This window comes from Sinocyclocheilus anshuiensis, unplaced genomic scaffold, assembly GCF_001515605.1.
Source record: "Sinocyclocheilus anshuiensis isolate Anshui unplaced genomic scaffold, SAMN03320099.WGS_v1.1 scaffold1318, whole genome shotgun sequence".
In the NCBI taxonomy this organism is placed as follows: domain Eukaryota; kingdom Metazoa; phylum Chordata; class Actinopteri; order Cypriniformes; family Cyprinidae; genus Sinocyclocheilus; species Sinocyclocheilus anshuiensis.
Window position 1 is genome coordinate 373,931 of NW_015557160.1, and position 23,514 is coordinate 397,444.

The 23,514-nt window shown below is 35.7% G+C and overlaps 1 protein-coding gene and 1 long non-coding RNA gene across 2 annotated transcripts in view; one reads left to right on the plus strand and one right to left on the minus strand.

The window, feature by feature from the left end:
* Positions 1-731: 731 nt before the first annotated feature.
* The window catches only part of LOC107678306 (caldesmon-like), a 25,127-nt gene continuing 2,344 nt past the window's right edge, over positions 732-23,514 (minus strand). The window contains exons 2-16 of the mRNA XM_016473532.1: positions 14,980-15,087; positions 9,123-9,681; positions 8,959-9,003; positions 8,333-8,869; positions 7,684-7,725; positions 7,502-7,575; positions 6,736-6,994; positions 5,618-5,749; positions 5,447-5,490; positions 5,289-5,364; positions 5,075-5,215; positions 4,841-4,963; positions 2,823-2,882; positions 2,054-2,087; positions 732-952 (exon numbers count right to left, since the gene is read on the minus strand). Of these exons, the coding sequence (XP_016329018.1) occupies positions 939-952; positions 2,054-2,087; positions 2,823-2,882; positions 4,841-4,963; positions 5,075-5,215; positions 5,289-5,364; positions 5,447-5,490; positions 5,618-5,749; positions 6,736-6,994; positions 7,502-7,575; positions 7,684-7,725; positions 8,333-8,869; positions 8,959-9,003; positions 9,123-9,681; positions 14,980-15,059 (2,220 nt within the window). The 5' untranslated portion in view covers positions 15,060-15,087 and the 3' untranslated portion in view covers positions 732-938. The remainder of the gene's footprint in view (positions 953-2,053; positions 2,088-2,822; positions 2,883-4,840; positions 4,964-5,074; positions 5,216-5,288; positions 5,365-5,446; positions 5,491-5,617; positions 5,750-6,735; positions 6,995-7,501; positions 7,576-7,683; positions 7,726-8,332; positions 8,870-8,958; positions 9,004-9,122; positions 9,682-14,979; positions 15,088-23,514) is intronic.
* Positions 5,097-10,807, plus strand: LOC107678307 (uncharacterized). Its single transcript, XR_001632931.1, has 3 exons — positions 5,097-5,172; positions 9,581-9,711; positions 10,690-10,807. It is a non-coding gene; the product is annotated as an uncharacterized LOC107678307 (long non-coding RNA).

Genomic DNA, 23,514 nt, shown 5'->3' on the forward strand with positions numbered 1-23,514 from the left:
CATGCACGTGAAACTCCAGAGGGAGGATGGGAATTTTTACATTTTTTTCGTAATATTTTTTACATTTTTTAATAATCTGGAAGTTCACTTAAAGGGGTCATATGATGCGATTTCAATTTTTCCTTTCTCTTTGGAGTGTTACAAGCTCTTGGTGCTTAAGAACGAAAGATTGAGGCACAGATTTCGCAACAGGTTCACATTGATTGCACAAATTTGCCAACAGAAAGCTACTTGACTTCTGCATGAACCATGCTTCATTCATGGCTACACTATTGACAAAAGACAATTTCCCTGTGAAATTTAGCCAAAAACTTTGTTAATGTGACCGCATCTGTTTTAATGGTTACTGGCAGCTGTAAATGAATTGTATTATAATGATTTATTATCACTTTATTTTCAGATGTAATAAATGTGAAATGTTTATAGAATTCAATAAGAAAATGAATTAGAAGTTTTGTTTGTTGTTGTTTTGTTATTTTCATCTTATAGGGTTCTAGATAGCAGGGACAAAATAATGCTAAATGCAAATAATAAAATGCAACTAACCATATAATCATGCATAATTATGAGAGCAAAATAAGTAAGATTATCAATGTTTAAAAGATGTGAAAACACTTTCCACTTAAACACTTGCGTCCAATCAATTTTTATTTTTTTTATTTTTTTTGCGTAAATCCACCTGTCGCTTATAATGTTTGATACTAATACTTTAATATGTATTATTGGGCTTGTGCAATTCATGGTAATTGTAATAAATTTAAATGTTTAATTTTAATGGCATTTTTGTGTACTATTGTAAGAATTTTTGAACTTATAAAATATTTATTTTGTACTGTTAAGTTGTCGATTGATTTCCAATGTAACCTGAAGTTACAAAATCATGCATAATTAATGGCTGCATCTTCCATTTTGGCTGATCTGGGATCTGTTGGATGTCTTTATTTTCTTGTTCCTGTAAAACAGAAGTGAATACATTGTTAATGTGCTAATGAGTTATCAAAGAGACGGTATGAGCGAGTTGCATTTGCTCTACATACGTCATGTGTATAACTCAGCAGGCTTTTTCAACACTTCCTCAAATACACAAAAGCAAATACATTAGCCATCCGCACCTGTTCCCCGTTAGAGAGTTAACACGTTGGTGCCGTGACCCAGACGAATACACACGAGCGACATGGTCACAAGTGCGGCAAATACCTGGTACATTGTCATCTATGTCACTCTCAAGGACAAATTCAGCTGAAAGACCAGGGAAGGTTGCCGACACTAGCTTCTTTGCTAGCTTTTTCGCTAGTATCTTTGAATTAATAGTAATAAACCATAAAAACAGGATCCCTGTCAGAATATGTGCTAGATTTGGGTGTTAAGGCGCAGCTAATGTGACATAATGTGGTACTTTTATCCTTTCTGTAACTCTGAATATTAAACTACTTTGCTATGTGACATCATGCTAATCCAGTGATTCATGCCCATGCAGTGGCACAACAGAACAGCTGCGGCAGGGAATGCGACGCATCACGACTCAATGCTACATGGGAGTTGCTGAGTGAAATGAACACGTTGGAATTATGTCTGACACGTTGGCGGTCCAATGCAGGAGAACAAGATCAGGGCTTTAAATATAGCGTGGCATGATATGCGAACGAGAGATTTAAAATCTTGCTAGCCAGTTAGGGTCAGTACTTCGGACATTTGCAGTCGCCGCGTCAATTAAAACACCTCTCACTGCTCCACCCTTTTTAGGGAGCAAATCTACTCAGTGGTGTGAAGATGTTTTGAAAAATGCCTTTTTTTTTTGTCCAATGAATGTCAATGAGGATGAATGTTATTTTTTGGGCCCCATTTGATTTTCATTGTATGGACAAAAGCAGTTGAAACATTCTGCAGAATATCTTTTGTGTTCCACAGAGGAAAAAAAGTCATACAGATTTGGAAGGACATGAGGGTGAGTAAATGATGAAATGATTTTCATTTTGGTTGAACTATTCCTTTAAAAATGTTGACATTTGGTACTAAATGAGAGAGAGAGAGAAAAAACAGAAAGGTCACTTACCATTTGTGACAAATTTACTCTTGGCTGCGAACACCTGGAACAAAAACAACCCCATGAGAGCGTGATTTGAAAAAGTCTTGCATTAGGTATCTTCAACCCAATCTCACAGGAAAACGTGACTATTTTACGAAGTGGCGATTTTATATGAATTCATACAATGTGAATTGTATGAAAATTTACAATTTTTAGAAAAATTAATCATGACGGTCCACCCCTAAACATAACTGTCACTGGGGCGTAAGCAGATCGAGTGCAAGAGATTGTGTTGGTATTTTTGGTACTATTAAAGGTATAACTGTTAATAATATTGGGGAAAAAATAAATGAGAACACATCATTTGACCTTAATCTGACGGAACATTGTAGTCACAATATCTGCAAAGGGAATGATGGGATACAGGTATGCTGATGGACCATTGCACATCAAAACATTGCCATCCAGTCATATACAGTATAAAACGAACCACTGAATGTCAACTGAATACAGACCCTTCAAGATGAAAGGCCTTTTTGGAAACAGGCTATTGCTTGGATTCATGAGGCCTGGAAGCAATCTTTCACGTATATTTTGCTAGCTAAAGACATGCTAGCTAATTGTAAAGTGGGTAGGTGAGCCAATAATTTGTGTAATGTGAATAACAAACCATAAAATCAACACACCACTTTTCTGACCTGTCAGTCTTTTCTGGGCCGGTCAAAGGAAACAAACAATGAAATAACGAACATTTATGGATTGAACACCATATGATGTTTCCACCCACTCAGCTTACCTTGGCACCCTTTGTTTCCCATGGGCCACGTGGTTTAGTGACCTCAGCTGCCTTTTGCTCCTATCAAAACACAAAATTACACCACCCTCCATTAGATTTGAATACAGTAGGTTGTTAATGGATTTTTATATGTTTCCTGTATTAAAATGTACCTTTCTAGAACTGGGTTGAATCGAAGCAGAGGAAAAACAGCGGACAGCAATGTGATAGGAGAGGGAAAAGGAAAAGAAAAGGCCACAGCTAGAGGAGTGGGAAGGAGATAAAATCAGTAATGGAAAATAAAAGGATCCTTTCGGCAAAGTACTGAGACTGTGTCAGATGGCAATACCGTTGTAAACATGTACCATGGTTTTTACATGGTATTCCAAGGTACTTCAAAGAATACCATAGTGTTACCACGGCACATGCCCAAAAACTAATGGTACCCAACTTAATTATTAAAGATAGAACTATAAACATATATATATATATATAATTTTATATTATTATTACTATTACATACAACAACTAATTATATTAATTTAATTAGTTTATTATCTTAATAAACCATGTGTTAATGGTAGTACCATGGTGCTTTTTTGGGTTATTTAAAAATAATAATAATAAAAAATAATGAACAAATGTTAATTATATAATTTATTGGTTACACTTTGGTTTGGGGACCAATTCTCACTATTAACTAACTATTAACTTTTGCCTCAAGCTCCTAATTTGCTTCTTATTAACAGTAAGGTAGTTGTTAATTTTAGGTACAACTAATTTTGTAGGGTTTTTTTTTTTTTTTTTTAGATTTCTATATACTTTTTAAATCTAAACCACAAATGCAATACACTGAAGAATCACTGGAGGGCCACCTTGTACCATGCAGCATAGAAAAGTGTTTAGCTAAATTTACTTTACTTAAATTTACCACACTTTGCTGTTCATGTGGACATTTTGAATTCTATAATAGAAAATGTAGATGCATAAATAAAGACAATTCTCCCTCATGTTCTGTGGTCTGTGAGCATAAAAACATATCTGATACAAGTTCAAATGAAAACTAAACCTAATTTATCTCAACTCTCATAAATAACTTTTAAAGAAATCCCCTCTCAGACACAGTCAATTTTGTATCACAGTATTCACTGCGCATTGTAGACTATAAACCCCATCTATCAAAGTAGGTAAAATCTCCACAGAGAGGGTCGTCTGATGGTCGTGGATTGTGCGGTCACAGGTCACTGTGAACAATGTCTGCTTCTTACATAGTTACTATAGTCTCCAATTCACTTCTTAATATATGTGTGTTACAGTATGAGTGATTCTGATATTGAAGTCTGGTAAAAGAAGCTTAAAATAAACAGAGCCATGAGTGAAATATAGCTCAGGAGAGAAGGTTGGAGCTGTGCCACATCAATGCAGAGCGAGTTTCAACACTTGACCTTTCACTGATTTCTACAAAGACACTAATTTCTTTTTGTTTTATGCCAAAGCTGAAATATTTCTACTGCCGACAAGAACACTACTCCATTTCAAAACCTTCTCTATATCTTGGGAATTAATTTTCAGTTCACAAATCTCTGGTATCTCACCAGCTTTTATTTCCACTTTGTCAACAGGTGGCGTTAAACAATCATATATCTTTTCTCCAAGTGAAAAGAATTTCCTATTTACTGCATTTCACTAAAGGCCTAAGTATATGGAAAAACACAAAACAAAGCTGACTTGAACTTAAAAACAAAAACAAATGAAGCCTTTGCAAGTAACGGAAATACTTGAAACTTAAGTATTAAAATTACTAACAACTAAAATTGGTATAAAAATGAAATAAAACTATATAGAAATATTAAAAAATATAAATAAATTAGCAAAAGCACATCATAAAATTTCTAAAACAAACTAAATTTAAAATGAAAATCTAAAAATAAAATCTAATTCAAAATATGAATAAATACTATAGTATTATTTAATTAATACTAAAGTAATACTGGCATATAGACAGACGGACAGACAGATAGATGAAGTGACAGACTCACTGTTTTGGCAGGTGGTTTTTCTGGTTCAGGAGCTGGTTTCGGTTCAGGAGGCTTGGGCTCTGGAGTCTTGGTTTTCCAGCTGTTAATACGACCAGCCAAAGCGATGTTCAGGCCAGCTGTTTCCTGAGAGGACAGTTTTCATTAATTCATACTTTTGTTTTCAGTCAAACTATTACTGCTTTATCTGCTTATTTCAGTAATCATGTACTAAAACTCTTTCTCTACTCTTGATACCTTGGTGACCGCTGGGGGGCTTGCAGGACTCGGGGTGGGATTAACCACATTCCCCTTCTCCCACATACTCTTGATGCTCCGCAGGCCTTCAGCCACAGGTACATCCACAGGAGATTTGGGTGATTTGGTCACTTCTTTGGTCTGGACAACAGCAGATAATCTCAAACTGAGTCATAAATGACAGGTGGCTGCTCTAGTGTTTACAATTCCTCACCTGAACAGCAGAAGTGTATTGCTCTAGTCTGTTTCCAATCTTGCAAATTAATGGAGTGTGTGATGTCTTTACCGGACTGGTGTAAATAAAAAATAGTATCAACTCAGTATATCCTAGACCCCAGTACTTGTTTGACTGTAGTTTGACACACTTCTTACCGTTTTAGAGCAGATTTGTTCAGAAATTCAGCTTTTTCGCCAATCTGTCAGAAAAAGGAAACAAATAGTATCACATAAAACACATTACTATGGTACCATGTTCAAAAAACATGGTAATACTATAGTGCTTTTTTGTAAGTCACACTTAGAATTGGTCAGAGAGTCAGTGACCTTTCCGGAGGCGCCCTTCGGTGCGATAAATGGTGCTTTGCTCCCTTCTTTCGACTCCTCCTTTTGTTTTTTTTTCTCGGCTGCCTCTGCTCTCCTTCGCTCAATCTCTTCCTTCATCTTCCTCCTCTCTTCCTGTTCATTTTAGTGACAAGAAGACAAGGGCAGTATACTTCTCACAAATAAAGTGTATGATTGGCCATTCACACAAAATTAGTTTAGTTTTCCACTGCACTACTTTTCCATTATTTTTTTACATAAACTTGCACTAGACAGATGTCTTTCGCCCAATGTACTTGCGATGCACTCATTTTGTGCATAGCCTGGCATTCTAAAAATGCATTTTTGTATTCCACTGTGCTATTTTCCATTCTTTTTTGCTGTAAATTTGCATTAGATGGACGTCTTTGATTGTTGCGCTTGCTTTGCACTCATTTCACACATAACATGTGTTCTATAAACGCGTTTTTGCATTCCACTGCGCTACTTTTCTATAAAGTAAATATGCACTAGTTCAGGGCTGTCCAAACTCGGTCCTGGAGGGCCGGTGTCCTGCAGAGAGTTTGGACAGCCCTGCACTAGTTGAATGCATTTGACCATTGTGCTTGTTTTGTGCATAACACAACATTCTAAAATTGTGGCTATCAAGTTAAAATAAGTTAAACTTTTAAAAGACATATCTCGAGACCTTGCTTTTTTTTCATTCCGCTGTCTGCATCTCACATTGTTTTTTAATGCAAAAACATGTTGCATGTGAATGTCCCCTTAGTCAGCATAAATTTTAATTTTGGCACGTTTGATGCATTCTAATTTGCATGTTATTTGTACTAGATAGTATGCCAGAACAAGACTAGCATTGCAAATCATTGTTGAGTTTTCAAATCAAGAATTTGTGTATATGTTTTAGGCTAATATTACATATAAACCTTTGCACTATGGCAGGTTATGCAGATGTATCAAAAAAGTAGTATTTAGTCATATTTAGTTGTCTAAATACTGGCATACTGTTTGACTACTGTATATACTTAAAAGTACATACTATACCATCACCAGCACAGTACATACTTTTAGTAAGCAGAATTAGTATGAAAATTAGCATTTGCCCAGCTTTCTTTTTCTACCTCCTCTTTGGTTTTCTTTTCTGCCAACTGCTGTTTCTTCTGCTTCTCCTCCTCCTCAAGAATCTTCCTCCTTTCCTCCCTCTTCTTCTTCAGCCCCTCCAGCTCGGCCTCTGCAGTTTGCTGCTTCTGCTTCATCTTCTCCAGTGCCTCGCTGTCTGTCTCATTCCGTCTGCGCTTCAGCTCCTGCAGCTTGCGTTCTGCCTCCAGCTTGGCGATGGGATCTTGCTTCTCTGTGTCGGGAGAACGCAAGCTGGTGGGACTAAAACGTGAAGAAACAATGTCTTTATATTCATGTTGGCTCTCCAAAAAAAATCTGGGAATGCAAATACAGTAAATTATGAAATGACAAATGAGTCTTTGCCTTAGTGTCTTCTCTGGTTTCTTGGCTTTGGCGGTGCTGTCAGCTACATCTTTCGGCTTTGTTGACACTTTCATCTTTGAATGGAGAAACAATGAATATTATTTTATTCTCAGGTTGTGCTGTCATTCCATCAATTATAAATCTCTTGGTAGAGCTGTGATGCTATTTGGACATTAACTTACTTTGTCACGTAAAAAGGAAGGTTTTGTTTTTTCCTCTACAACCTAAAGAAACAAAAACAGGCAACCTTTATTTCTATCATTAGTGTTAGCAAGTGATTTTTCTAACATAGCAATCAGTGGGTATAGCATGGAGAATTGACCACACTTTATATTCATGTTGGCTCTCCAAAAAAAATCTGGGAATGCAAATAGAGTAAATTATGAAATGACAAATGAGTCTTGCCTTAGTGTCTTCTCTGGTTTCTTGGCTTTGGCGGTGCTGTCAGCTACATCTTGCGGCTTTGTTGACACTTTCATCTTTGAATGGAGAAACAATGAATATTATTTTATTCTCAGGTTGTGCTGTCATTCCATCAATTATAAATCTCTTGGTAGAGCTGTGATGCTATTTGGACATTAACTTACTTTGTCACGTAAAAAGGAAGGTTTTGTTTTTTCCTCTACAACCTAAAGAAACAAAAACAGGCAACCTTTATTTCTATCATTAGTGTTAGCAAGTGATTTTTCTAACATAGCAATCAGTGGGTATAGCATGGAGAATTGACCACACTGCATGCAAATTACACAGCAAAAATAGAGCAACACCAGACAGTCTTGACACAAATATTGAGTTTTCAGAACAGCATGTATAAAGCAAAGTGATATGTGATCATAAATGGGTTAATCTCATGAAAACGTGTCCTGGTGACATTTCACTCCATAATCAGTCGGAACAATTAACAAATACAATTTAGTATAAAGAAAAATACGTTTATTATTAAGATTTTTTTGTGCATTGCGACATTCTAATTCCCATTTTTCTAAATGGTGACTCATTATATTCTTATTACTGTAATAATTAATTAAATATTGTATATTACAGTGTATTACAGTAAAAAAAAAAAAAGTAAAACAATAACGAACTTGCATAAATGAAATACAACACATTACAGATTTCATGAGATTTACGCAAAAACTGTCCATCCAGTCAAACCGAAAAGTGCATTAAAAGCGTGGGCTGTGCACAAAGCATGTCTGTGATTTCTATGCATCACTCAGGCTAAGAGGTGAATACCTTCTCATTCTTTGATTTGACTTTTTCTTCAACTTTGGCCTTCGCTTCTTCAGCCTCTTTCTTCCATTTAGGCTTTTCCTCAACCTCTTTCTTTGGAGTCACAGGTTTCTCCTCAACCTTCTTTGGTGTTGATGGGTTTTCTTCAACCTCCCTCTTCAGTTGTGCTTTCTCCTCCTCTTTCTTTGGGGTTTTGGCTTTCACCTCAACTTCCCTAATTGATTTTTGTGGCGTTTCTTCAACTGGTACATGGGGTTTCTCTTGCTCTTTCATAGGTTTCTCATCCTTCTTCTTCACTGGAGCTTCATCTTGAATTTGAGCCTTCACCTCAACAAGTTTTTCTTCAGGATTCTTTACCTGTTCTTCTTTCTCCACCAGCTTTTCCTCTTCAATCTGTGGTGTAGTTGGCTCCACTATGACTTCCACCTCTATTTGGTCCTCTTTTGTCGGTTCTTTTCTTGATATTTGACTTTCATCTTCAAACTTGTTCTTTTCTAAATCTGCATTTGTTTGTTCTTTAATCTCTATACTTGATTCTTCCTAAAAATATAACAAATAATTGAAAACATGTTCCACCATAAAACCCATTTTTGGGTTAAAAACCTAAGCAAATCCTAGGAATCCCATACCTCATTTGGTACAGCTGGTTCTTTGGGTTTCTCCTCCGTGGATTCCTGTAACAAATGAAGAGTCAGAATAAACTAATATTGTAGAAACCACATGAAATGCATTGCTAACATACTAAACTTTCATCATATGGTGGAATGACAGCAAAAAATGTTGAGAAAATGACCTGTTCTCTGAGGTAGGACCTCTGTGGTCTGTCTATCTCTTCTGGTTTGTCAATCTTCTCAGGAGATTCTTTGGGTTCCTCGGCTGCTTTGACAGGCACTGGGTCCTCCTTTTTTGTGATAGTCTCCGCAATCTCAATGCTGTTTTCCTCTATATTTTCCTCCTCTTTTTTCTCTTCCCTTTCCTTCGAAGAGTTGGTTTCTGTTGAAGAGACATCATTTTGGGAAGACTCTTGTTCGCCAATTCTATGACTTGGCTCGTCCTCTGTGGTAGTGGTGCTGGTGGCGACAGTTTCATCCGTGATGGTGGGATCAACTTCCTTCTGTCTCTCCAAAGCTTCCTTCATCCTTTTCTGTCTCCGCTCTTCTCTCCTGGCAATCTTCTCTAGGAGAGCCTGATCATCATCCTCAGCCGATGCAGAACTAGTGATCAAGGAGGACGTCTCTGCACGTCGAGTAGTGTTACTCGACTCTTCATTCGCCATATTGCTCAGGCGTTCCTGACGGGCTCGTCTCCGGTGCTCCCGGGCCGCCTCCTCGTCATCATCGTAAGAGTTCATCCTGTAGAGGCGGTGGGACACAGACATGCAAGTAAAGACTCTCATTCTTCAGTATGAATGCAGACAGACAATACTGACAGATTTATGAATGCTTCTTGGCTCAGTGCTGAAGTGGGAAACACACTTCATAAACTTTACATCACCCCGAAGAGTCAATAATGATTATACGACCAAATGTGAGCTTGAAAATGAATCCACACAGTCTACTACAAATATGTAGAAATTCCTCATATATGCATAAATGTGTGCACAAAATGTACCCATCTAGTTAACATTTATTTAATATTCAACTATTTAAATTTAAATTCATATCTAAAATTACAATTATAACATAAATTATTAAACGTATGTATTTATTTATTAACAAATTAAACATTGGTCATGCTGAGAGTGGTTGTTTATTGCAATATACAAAGGATATTCTTACAAAACATTGCAGTAGTACAATAATGGTATCAAATGGTAATATCATGCTACTAAATGTTTTCTATATTAATATATAATATCATTTTATCACATCAAAAAACATGGAAATACAATTCCAATACCAGTACTTTTCTGTTGACTGAATTAGACCTTGAGATTCATATAAACAGTTTCTTATGTTTATTTATGCTTGGTTTGCCAGCTTGCTTAAGATACTGGTCAAGACCCGAAAACCTCAACTGTAATGAAATCTTTGAGGCAAGGGAATATACAGAGAGGGGTCTGGACTGCAATCTGATGGAAAAGCTTTGTTAGCATACTAGCGTCATGGTAAATTAGCAAGATTGTAAACTTAGATGCCACATGTACTTTTTTCCCCTCAGAGTTGCCTCATTGTCGGTCTCAGATGTTCTCAAATTCTCTGTCTTGCCATTGTAGTTGAGTGAGTCCGGCCTGGCTTGAGTTTGCCATGGCATGTCGGTGTTTACAAGGCAATGAGAGCTCTTGAAATGGCCAATTGATGGAGGATGGGTTTTATTTTTTTCCCCTTTTCCTCCTCACTTCCCTTCCCAATCATTTGCAGATGTTGTAGATGGTAGAGAGAAACCCATAACAGGGACCGCAATTCTATTTCTCCATCCCGAGACCAACAGTGGAAATCCGAAACAATCCAGTCCTCTCAGGGAGTTCCATAACCAAGAAAACAGTCAGATGGAGTATCTGTGATTTATAATGACTGTGATTTTAGAATACAGTCTGTCTTCTGTAAGAAGTGTTGCTGGATGAATACAATAGCTTTCAGACCTCTAGTGCGGCAGATGAAATGCAAGGAGAGATGGAGGGAGAAAGCTCACACTCTTGACGGATACTGAAACATTATGACTGAATCTTGGAATAAAGATGCAGAGAGATTCAGCACATGACAGAGGCCAGATTCCCATTGTATTGAAGGCCAGGGCTGCATTGGACTGTTGGTGCCAATGGATTCTACAATCTACTTAGGTTTACAATGCTTTTGGGAAGCATTAGCTGTGCTAGTTTCATGTGTTTCATTTCCCTCTATGGTCGCTTTCTTTTCACGTAATAAAATAATTTCAGCTTAAATTAATATTTCATGTCCATTTATTATTATGTACAGTCAGTCTGTCATGATAACAAAATAAACTCCATGGCGATAAAAGACCCCTGCTTCTTGGTTATTTTGCTATAATAACAGGACATCATCCACTACATATTTCTTTCTTAGATTATTATGTATAATGTTCTGTAAATAAATAAATACATTTTAAAAAATTAAAATAAAAATAACTGCAAGTTAGCTTGTCATTTATTGTAATTATATTGTATTATAATATGTCAATATTAGTTTGAAATATTTTAAATCTTTTTAAAAATATATATAATTGCAATAAAATATATGGTGATAATCTATATTACCTCAAACAAGGCAATGCATGTACTTGTACAATAAAACATTTTTTTTTTTTTTTTATTAATTTTTAATTTTTTTTAAAGTACAAAATAAAGTCATTATATAATGTGCAATGAGAAAACAGTACAAGAATGTTCCCAGAAGTCCTTGCATTACTATAGAAAAGCTGTGTTATGTCAAAAGAGGTGTTATGTCAATCAAAGAACTGATGTAATATCGTGAAATCCTTTTTGGGTCTCTGAAAAGATTAATGAAGACTGAATCCCTATAATTCACATGCTGAATAAATTAATTAGAAGCCACATCATTTCTTTGACAGTATAGTTGATCCTTGAAAATTAAATTGGACAGAATTATGATGGCATCGTTCTGAAGTGGTAATATGCTGAAACTATTGAATAAGCAACCGCATTTAGAAAATATGCTGATGCATCTGGTGAGCTGTTTAATCAAGCACAAGGGATTTATGGGCGATGCCATGTTCACTTCCTTTGACATAAATATGCGGGTTCTCTCCGTTGCTGTTTTGAACTGGAAACCATGACAGGCAGCTGGGATTTGGGGGAGTTCAGATTCTTTAGCATCAATCATTTTCATAGAGAATATTTCTTTTCCAGATATGATTCCAATAAAGTTTGTGTTCTCCACTACAAAGCCAATGGATGTGGTAGAAATGCCTTGAGGTTTCTTTCTTGAGACTCATCCATCTCAATAAAGTTTCTCTCTCGGCCATTCCAGCACAGATGCACCGAACAGTTTCTGAGAAATATGACATTGTGCAGCAGAAGTGAAGGATTGTGAAGAAGAGAAATATATTCCCCACACTCAGAGTTTAACATGCACACAAAGGGAGAAAGTGTCAGAATTCATAATTTCTCCAGATAAAAGTTAGGCATGGTGGATTTTGCTCGAGTATTCGCTGGACTTGAAAGTGATTTTTGTCAAAGGTTTGATTTCCTATTCAGCTCTGACTGTTGCCACAATAAAGCTTAAAAGTGAATTTAATTTGTGTGTGTGTGTGTGTGTGTGTGTGTGTGTGTGTGTGTGTGTCAGTCTACTTTATCTTAGTTTAATGTACTGAGACCACCGTTATTAATTATATACCAGTATTAATTAGAGTACAAATTAGAGTATCTATTATATCTAAAAAAATCTGTAGTTTAAAAATTGTAGTTTAAAATATGTGCCCAGTTCTAAGAAATGTTCTCTTTATAGCCAGATATTTATTCATAAATATCATTGTGTTTTTGGGGAGTCACACCACATGACATATTACAACCCAAACTAACCTGGTCTTTTCATAAAAATGTCAAATTTTCTGATGTTTAAAAATGTCAAATCAGTGTTATTATAGTACTATTGAGATACTATTGTAGTTTATTTTATTAATAGTTTAAATTAGTTTTTATCTTTAAATTTACCATTATTTTCATTTGTTGAGTGTTTTTGTAATTTTTAGTCGTTTTTTTTTTTTTTATATGTCTGTATAGTTTTTACTTCTTTTTATTTCAGGTTTAGTTTGAGTTATTTTTGTACACCAAGTTAGTTCTTTCTAATGCTTATTTTAATACAATTACTTTAATAAACATTTTAGTTTAATTAGAACAGATGTATCACCAGTCCATATGACAGTTTGACTGGACCTGGCCTTACAAAATAACTGAATCTTATGTCAGAAATTAAAAACATGCTCATCAAGAAGAAGTGGCATTATTTCTTAAAGAAATGTATTTTATGTATTTTTAATAAATTAATAGAAACTGTTATCCTTCTCTTCTGACGTTTCATCACAAAGACTATTGTATACAACTAAATATATCCCTGAGGATAAACATCTTCTACATTGATAAACACAATTGCTGGGTTTGTCCCTATTTTACCCAGCACTGGGTTGTATTTAACCCAGCATTTTTTAGAGTGTAGTCTCTAAATATTGCAAATGCAAAGACAGAAAACCATGGATAGAGTGAGATGGATAGTGTATGCTATCGTTAGAGTAGCTAACAACCAAAGAAACTGGAATGATGCCGATCTAACATCCGTAGCTTTTCCAAGGACACTGTACCGTCTATTACCACCACCACCACCTCAAATACACAAACAATATACAAAACTGTTCATGTGCATTCCAACCTACGTGAAAATATGATCGTATGTGCTGACAGTCATGTGTAACGCTAGTATATGCTTTCATCTGTTCTCTGGAATGAGTATTATCCCTCACAAAGCGCAGTAAAGCATCGGTCAGCTCCAATAGTACACATCTGCGGATCAGTCCTTAAATGGAGCACTGGACAGTGGGAGTTCTAGAAGGATGGAGAAACTGCAGCTCTCAGTCAATGAGTGGGCCAAGTCATCCTGAACTAGAGTATAAACACTCTGAACAAACCTGGCCTGCCAAACCCACAGTGCACACTACCCATGCTAATACAAACTTTTTATGTATTTCAAGAATTAATATGAAGAGAATAAAGTTTTGCAAGGCTTAAATGACCAAATGACACAAGAATGTTAATGTTCCCTGCTGGATAGCACTTCAAGAAGTTCTTGGAATAAAGACAGATTTCCACAGAAGGCTTGCGTAAAAAAACAGACGCATGAATAAATCTAATCTGGTTTAAACAAACCCAGTGTAAACACAGAATAATTGACATTTATTGTATACAAAAGACCACTAACACAATGTCAATTTTTTTTTTTGCAGTATTCATTATTGTTAATGGTGATTCTCATTTGAAATTTACTACAACACATGTATTTTTATTGAAATCAGCATAATTTAGACGGTACGACAAACTAGCACTATTTACAAATAATTTAGCATTTAAATAATACATAGTTGTTTTTTTTCATTACAGTAATGACAATAAGATTTTATTTTGCATTAAAACAATGATAATTACATGAAAAATGCTTAATTTCCTTAAATAACATTTCTAATTTTTTGTGTGATTACATATAGATTATACTAAACTAAATTAAACTAAACTGAACTAAACTAGTGCACATCCCATCTGCCAGTCAAACCATTTCTTGTCTGAAAGAAACTATCACACTTTTAAAAATATATATCCAATGTGCCTCTGTCTAAAATCAGATATTATCTGGATTTACTCTACCGACCCATCAACTGTAACAAAGCACTGTAAACGCAGGAAGACATTTACAAGCATGTCAACCTTTATAAGGAATAGCGAGGCGAGCAGAGGCACGGTTGTTTGGATGACGCAGACACAGGCCTCTCTAACAACTTGGCCAGAGCTTTGCAGACAGCACTCCTGTGGCTTAAAATAGTATTGAACTAATCATCGGGATGACAGTGATCTGAATTTTATTTCATCATCTAAAATGATGAATGCCATTTGATAATGGAAGCAACTGAGAGCCAATTCAACATTAAAAAAAAAAAACGTAACCGTTAAATTAAAGTTTGTGACTTACTTCTCTGCCTCCCGCTGCATCTCTTCTCGCTTTTGTCTCCGTAACTCTCTGCGACGCTCAGAATCAAACTCCTCGTCCATGATTCACACACAGCTCTTTGAGTACAAGCTGAAAAAGAGAAAGACAGTCAGACAGAGTGGGATTTATAAAGATTTGAACTGTCCTGGTCACTCTAATTCAAAATCAAGACGCTCCCTGTCAGCTGTTGGCTTATGAACAACTGCCAGGAAAGGCAAATTATATCTTCTCTACTCATGGAAATATTATTGTAGGTTTCAATATCATCCATTCTTAACTCTCACCTCTTGCCATACAATATCTGTATAATTTATATAGGCTATCATTCTAAGAATTTATATAATTTACAAGCTAGCAGGGGCTTCATATGTACTATAATTTATTTTAAAATATATATTTGTTCATATACAATTTTCCATAATCATGCTTTTGTGTTTTCTGAATGTATGCCCAACACCAAACAGAGCTAAGGAAGTGGCAAATTTCAGTTAACCAGTGCATGTTTGCTTATATTCTCTGAAATAATGAATAGCCTATCAATACAGTAAACAAAGACAAAAAAAAAAAAAATCTAATTGTGCTAGTATTTCATAAAAGAGAGTTTAACAACAACCCACCTAGATCCAAGTGCCTTTAAAGGGGGAGAATGTCTAAATGCTGGAATTAACATATGATAACTTTATATAACTTTGATAATTTAGTGTTTCCCCGAACACACCCATCGCATAACAGAAGGCGCGCCGCAGCGTTCCCGGAACGCGATTACGATCGGGAAAACGACTCTGATTCACGAAAAATTTCTCTTTTGAACCGGTTCTTTTTCAATGACTTGAAAATTCACGAAAGAGCCTGAAACGCCTGCGTGATTGATTAGCGGTTTAAATCGTTATGATCAGTGTTGGGGGTAACGCATTACAAGTAACGAGAGTTACGTAATCTGATTACTTTTTTTCACGTAACTAGTAAAGTAACGCATTACTTTTTAATTTACAAGAGAATATCTGAGTTACTTTTTCAAATAAGTAACGCAAGTTACTTTTTTTCCCAATTTATTGACTGACAGCTATCCTGTCCCCATGTTGAGAGAAATCAGAAGATGCTACGGTAGTTCTAAAATATATTTGCCAAAAATAAAAAAATATAACTTTTTTATTTTAAAAGCAAGCCCTGTCCAGATTTAACAAGTAACGCAAAAGCAAAAACAAAAACATTCACAAGTTTATTTTCTTTGTCGTTTGGTCAAATGCTTTTCTTTAGTTCACCCAAAAATGAAAATGTTGTCATACTCTCATGTCCGTTCCAAACCTGTTTGAATTTCTTTCTTCTGTTGAACACAAAAGAAGATATTTTGAAGAATGTGGGTAACCAAACAGTTGCTGGTATCTGTTATAATATTTTTTTCCATACTACGGCAGTCAACAGCTACCAGTAACTGTTTGGTTACCAGCATTCTTCAAATTAATTCTAAAAAAAAAAACATTCTTTTATGTTCAACAGAACTTTATACAGATTTGGAACAACTTAAGGGTGAGTAAATGATGACAGAATTGTTATTTTTGGTTGAACTTTCCCTTTAAAAATGTCTTTGGACCGTTTGAAGTAGATATAAGATGCACTGTAATTGGAGAGTAAGATATACACTTCATGTATGTCCATTTATTTTTTAATTCAAAAATTATTTAATAATTTATTTTGTTATTATTTTATCCAACCACATTTTATAACATTGATGAAAATGTATACCTTATTTCTTCATTTTATTTTTAAGCATCACTCCTAGTCATCCACAGCACTGAAGCCTTTGAATTTTAAAACATAGGGTTCAGGTTGGTCAGAGAGCACTTTTTAACATCTGTGACAGAGAACTTGGTTGGATAATTCTGGTAAGGATTTTATAGTCTGTCTCTCTGCAAGATACTGGCCTCCATTTTATATTATAATACCTATGCATCGATATGGGAACAATTATGATGGTGGCGTCACGAAGCCTGTTCTGTGTTCTTCTCTCCATATCACATGTGTGGAGCGCTGGGCCAGACAGAACGCACCCAGCAGGCTAGAGGTGAGTGGACTCGTTGGACGGCTGCTTCTACTGGAGCTTCAGGCATGTTTGGCTTGGCTCTCCTCCAGAAGCACAGGAACAAGGCTCTTGCACCATGTCTAAAGAGTCTCCATATGTGCTTAAACTGAAAAAGTCCTGTAATGGTGACCTCATGTGAGGGCCTTCTGGGTGATAGATGCACAAGGCTTTCCTGAACCCTCTTAACCCATGCCTACAACCTGTCACATCTGTCAACAGAAGGCTGCTGTGCCTTGAACACTGGGTTAATGTATTGCATCTGCGCATAAGACAATATGTATGCAATTTCCTACATTTGCATTGGGTTTGATGTGAGAAAGTGTTGGTGACCACAGTGGAAAACTAGTGAATTGATCAGATTTTAGTGGAACACTTTTCACTGCATTCATCAAATATAATTAAGGCAGTTTGTAACACTTTTGCCACTTTTACAAATGAAATTTGTGCAATTGCCTGCACTTGTTTGTGGACAAGTTCTGTTTTATTAACTGTGGTAGAACAGGCATTTATTAGTTAAATATAAATGGTCAAAATTGTATGCATGAGTTAAGTCCATAATCTTATATATATACAGTATACAGTGGGTACGGAAAGTATTCAGACCCCCTTAAATTTTTCACTCTTTGTTATATTTCAGTTTTTCTTTTTTAATAAATCTGCAAAAATGTCAACAATTCTGTGTTTTTCTGTCAATATGGGGTGCTGTGTGTACATTAATGAGGAAAAAAAATTAACTTAAATGATTTTAGCAAATGGCTGCAATATAACAAAGAGTGAAAAATTTAAGGGGGTCTGAATACTTTCCGTACCCACTGTATATATATATATATAAACTTTGATTATATGTTGTCCGAAGACCATTTTAATAGTCATTTTTCTTACTGAATACAAGAATTTTAAATACAGTTTGAATGACAAGAATAAGAATTTGAGTGAAAATGATATATAAATGATAGATATATATATAATACATTTCTGTAATATATTTGCGTATGTTTGGACAAAACATGAGGACTTGATAAAGAAAATCAACAACTTCAGGAACAAATGGAGACATTGAAGAATTCAGGAAGTTTCCCAATGCAAAATAGCTGTTAAAAAAGAGGTTAATAAAACCAGGATAAGTGATCTGAAGAATTCAAAGACATTTTCTTTTTCTGTTCCCATTTCTCTTGCTCATTACAGAAAGAAATTACAAAACGCTTTTGGGTACAGTGGGCATGTTATACATTTCCCAGACTCCTGGAGATGAAGAACATATTCTAATTTATACATTTGTGACTGATTCCAGGTCTTGGGCAATTTGCCCTCTTCGTGGTTTTAATTTTTTTACGCAGAGTTTGAATGCACTAGACTCCACTATGACTAAACGCTTTTGCACTAAAGTACACGCAGATAAAAAAAAAAAGCTTTGAAATGAAATTAATCTCACCAGAACTTTTTACAGTACAGACTGACAGATAATGTCCAGCTCCGTTAAAAAGATTTATATAGCGTATCTTAAGCCTGTAATGGAATTCCTGTGTGTCAGGAAGTCAGTATTTTGTAGTCCAGGTAAGACTGGGTGAAGCCATTTACAATGACATAACGAGCTGTCTAGTGGGTTTGCTATAACGCTTTATTATGTGCGGACAGGACAAATGTGTGGAGCCAGAATACACATCAGGGCAGGATCTTCGTCCAAGCCAAAACCAATGAGAGCTGTGTAAGATGCTGAAATGATTTTCTCACTGATAGAGTACATGCTTTCTATTTGATTTATTCTCTTATTCAGACCAGTAGATACAGTGCATGAGAAAGGATTATTAGATTAGGTAACTATGTTATAGTTTCATCTCTCTTGCATCAATCTGTAGTCTCTTTCTTGTGATATACGAATGAAATAATTTCACATTTAACATTTTATGGTCATTCTTTTATTTATTTGTTGTGTTCTGGTCATTTTGACCCGGAGATGAAAATGCTGTCATCACATTTGACGAAAACTTACTCACTTTGCTTACACAGTCACAGGATATAACAATTTAACAAAAAAATTATAATTTTTTTACTTTTTAGGGATATTTTCCCCCACCTTGTTACACTTATTGCCGGTCAAAAATGACCAGCCTACAAAAATTGCTTATAAATTTCTTGTTATGCTGGATTATTACCAAATATTGGATTCAATCTTTTTATCAAATTGTTTTCTTTCGATTAGCACAGGTTTTGTATTTCTTTATGGAATGGAATGGTAATAGGCCTCATTGATCTGAGCTTTCGCACCTCAGTTTTTGAGTGAACATCGACAGAATTGTCATAAATAATGCATTTTTCATAAACTCTGATTAGTGAGATTGATTAAAAGATTGATTCCAAGATTTGGTTTTAATATAGCATGATGAGCAATTTACAAGCAGTTTTTAAAAGGCTGGTCATTTTGACCAGGAACACCAAATTTGGTGGATTTTAAGTAGCCAGGTACAGTAGGATAATTAAGGTGTTGTTAAAATTTTTTGATGCCACAGATCCACAAATACATAAATGTAGCTATATATTTTCATGTATAAAGATATATTGACACTGTGAAAAATAAAATAAAATAAAATAATGTATTATTCAATGGATTTTTTTCCTATTAGGCTGACATTATATTTATTTATCTTTATATATTTTATTGTTTTATTTTACTATGGGTGACATGGGTTCAAATCTGGAGTCATTTCCCACTTCCCCCACTCACTCTTCCTCTCAATGCACAGGCTGAAAAAAACTCACTGAAGTTAAACAATAAACCAGAACAAAAGATCTTTTGCTCCTCTACAGCTTATTTGGACAACTTCTGGATTTATGAGGACAAATGAAAGATTTAACTTATGGCACGTCTGTCATTCCATTCATCAAAACCATCAAAGACGGAGGCAGCGAGACGTTATGTTTTTCCTAAACCCGTCTTTTTGATGTGTAATTAGCGCTAGTGCTGGCAATTACACCAAAACCTCAAATCACATTAAGAACAACATGCCCTTAGCAGTAGAAGCAGCTGTACATTGGCAGTGAATCAAGCCCTCTCGAGTCCCTTCACTCCCTTGCTTCCACCGCACCAATCTCCAGATGCACAGACCGGGATCCCCAACCAGAGATGCACTGAATCAGGAGCTAGGATCTTAAATTTCAGACCCGATAAATATGTGAAGGCTTTTGTGCCATGATGTGTAACAGGACAGAGTTGCTGCTCACTGGTGAGGCCTTGCATAACCAAACATGGTTAAAGATGCTGCACCCTGTGAAACTAGCATGGGCTTTAGTTTAGAGAGCAAGACTTGGATATCTAAATGAGTACTGTACACCACTGTGATTTTTATGAGTTTCAATAGTTGCATTAATGCATGATTGCTAATATCATAAAAGAGTAAGTTTTGAAATGCATGATGCATCATGCCATCCTGATTTTAAATGAACATTAAGGTACAAAAACACTTGGATAACAATGCGTCGGTGATTAGTCATGACTCTTGATGTCTTAAATAGGTCACATGCAGTAGTTTTGCCCTCTGTCACCCTTCAGCCTCTGTGTGATGCCTCTCATTTCTATACACCAGCTGTGAAGCATTGAGAATTTTGGGAAATGGGTTTATTTAGTGCGGCCCTGCAGGCACTGGAGCACAAACTGTGGTCTCGATCATCTAAATGAGTCATTCTCTCTTTCTCTGGCTGACCTGCCCATTTCCTCCTGAATTAAGGGTAGCTGCACCTGTGCCCCTTACAGAACAGAAAACCGTCTGTGTGAGAATAACCCCATCATATGTCTTTGTCTAGTTCTATGCCAAGGGCCACAACCTTTTAGCCACTAGAAATAGTCATACATTTAATAGATTTAATATTATATATTTCTGTAATTACAGGATCTGGACATAATGTAAATATATTATTTATAATAGTACATTGTATATATTATATTATTATATATTTTATGTACTGGTCCATTTAAAAGCTTGGGGTTTGTATGTTTTTTTTTTTTTTTATTGTTTTTGAAAGACGTCTCTTATGCTCATCAAGGCTGGATCAGAAATTATGTGAAAACAGTAAAAATTGTCAAATATTATTACTACTTAAAATAGCTGTTTTTTATTTTAATATATTTTAATTGTAACGTATTTCTGTGATGGCAAAGCGGAATTTTCAGCAGCCATTACTCAAGTCTGAAGTGTCACATGACCCTTCAGAAATCATTGTAATGTTTGTGTGTGTGTGTGTGCGCGCGCCTGTGTTCTTTTAAACTTTCTATATATCAAAGAGTTTCCACAAAAGTATTAAGTATATAATTGTCATTTTATTGATATTTAACTCTCTGAACATAACTGCATTTAATTACTTATTATAGTTTGTAACCTGTTGTCATAGTTTTATTGATGTAATTATAATGTATCATTTTATGTCATTTTTACAGTGCAAGCAGAAGCAACAACTCCCTATTAATGCCAATGGTTCTGAAACCAAATACACTTTGCCGTGCACATACTTTCGGCTATATAATGAATAGGTGAAGTAAACTTTGAATCATTGCATTACTATACATTCTTTCAAAATACTATGAGAAACTCTCATCAGCATTCAGAGAGGAAACATTTGCAGACTTCTGTCCATTTAATATGTTCCAGCAGACCCCCTCAAGCAGCGTCAAGCTGCTTTGGATTAGAATCGGATCTGCACTTCCTACATATGACTACAAACATTCGTTTACAATATGCCATATTCAAGGAAATATTAAAGAAGTTTCAACATTTAAATGCACCATTAGACAGGCGGCCAACTGGGACCAAGAATGGTGAGCAATAATATTCATTGCATCTCTTTATTTAGCAAAACAACCCAAAAAGGTAAGAATGATCCCACTTTTAGCTGTGTCAAACATTTTCCAAGTAAAAAATATTTCCTCAAGAGTTTACAAATTGAGCCCGAAAGTGCAAAGGAGGTGGACTACAGGACACCAAGATGCTCAAAAAAGAAACTTAACTGCAGTTAAACAAATTCCAAATGTCCTGGGCAACAAGACATTGATCATGGCCAGACAGATCCACATGTTTCAGGAAGGAGATGGTCTCGTGTCTAGTGGCTTATACCATGTAAGGAAAAGGCCTGACTTGGCACGTTCGCGCTCCGAAGCTTTTCCACAGCTAGATGCCTGGATAACGTATGATAAACAGTATGCTGCAATGGAACACGTTCAAACACGTTGATGGACCTCCCCAAAGAAAGTTCAGTTTCGTCTTACTGTGACCTCATGCCTTGGGAATGCTACATGTGTCAATTGTCCATCATCTTTGGTTAAGTGGTACTCCAATATATATAATTCCATCACAAAAAATGTTTGCTGCATAATTCATGGAAACTCTGTCTTCAAATTACCTGCTTTTCAAGATCTGGCAGCAATGAAGTGTGTATTAAATGAGCTGTCTAAGGGATTGTGTCTTGTTATATATTTAACTAAACGAATGGTGCTAAAGGTCCAAATCCAGCTTCTATCAAGCACAACTGAAATAACTATAGATTACTTTGAGTGTATAGTCTGGTTCATATCCAGTTCACTCAGAACCGATGTCAGGATTAAGCCAATAGGAGGTTTTGACAGAAAATGTAATGGGTGATTGTGATTTTTAAATGTCTTTATATTAGTTTTGAATATACTCAAACTGGAATTTCTGCCAACCAAAGCACCAGTTTGAATATCAATGTGTCTTTTCACGTAGTTGGATGATTCCTTTGAGTAAAATAAATCTACCTGATCCTTGACGGGCCCCTGCTGACCCAGCACCCCTCCCTTTCTGATTTCCCACCTGAGTCTGGGCTCTAAGGGCCAGCAGCATTCCCAAGCTCGATCCCATCCCACTCCGGAAGTACAGGGCAGTACTCCTAACATCCTGCCCGCAGCCTGTGCCAAGGCCCTGTTATCGCTGTCCACTGAATTGCCTCCAGATTCTGTTCAGCTGCACAAAGCACACACACCACACGCTTCTGCTGTGCATTCCACACACTGCTTCATCTGTCACCAGATCTGCACTCTGGGATAAAATACTGAGACATTCTCAAAAAAAGAAAAAAAAAAGAAAGAAAAATTGGGCAGCTTGGGGCGGGTGAAAGATTGTGATGTTATGTGATGGTTAATGCTTTTACCATTAAATACTTTTTTTAAATCAAAAGGTATAGTAATCTGTATAATGTATAATAATAATAATAAAACATGTTTATAAGTAAATATTTTGGCCTAAAATCTGTAATAATAATTTTTGTAAATAGTAAATAAATCTTTTAGGAGAAAATACTTTTTGGCTAAAATTATTATAAATATAGTTTTTGTATATATATATATATATATATATATATACAGTGGTGTGAGAAAGTGTTGGCCCCCTTCCTGATTTCTTCTTTTTTTTGCATGTTTGTCACTCTTTAATGTA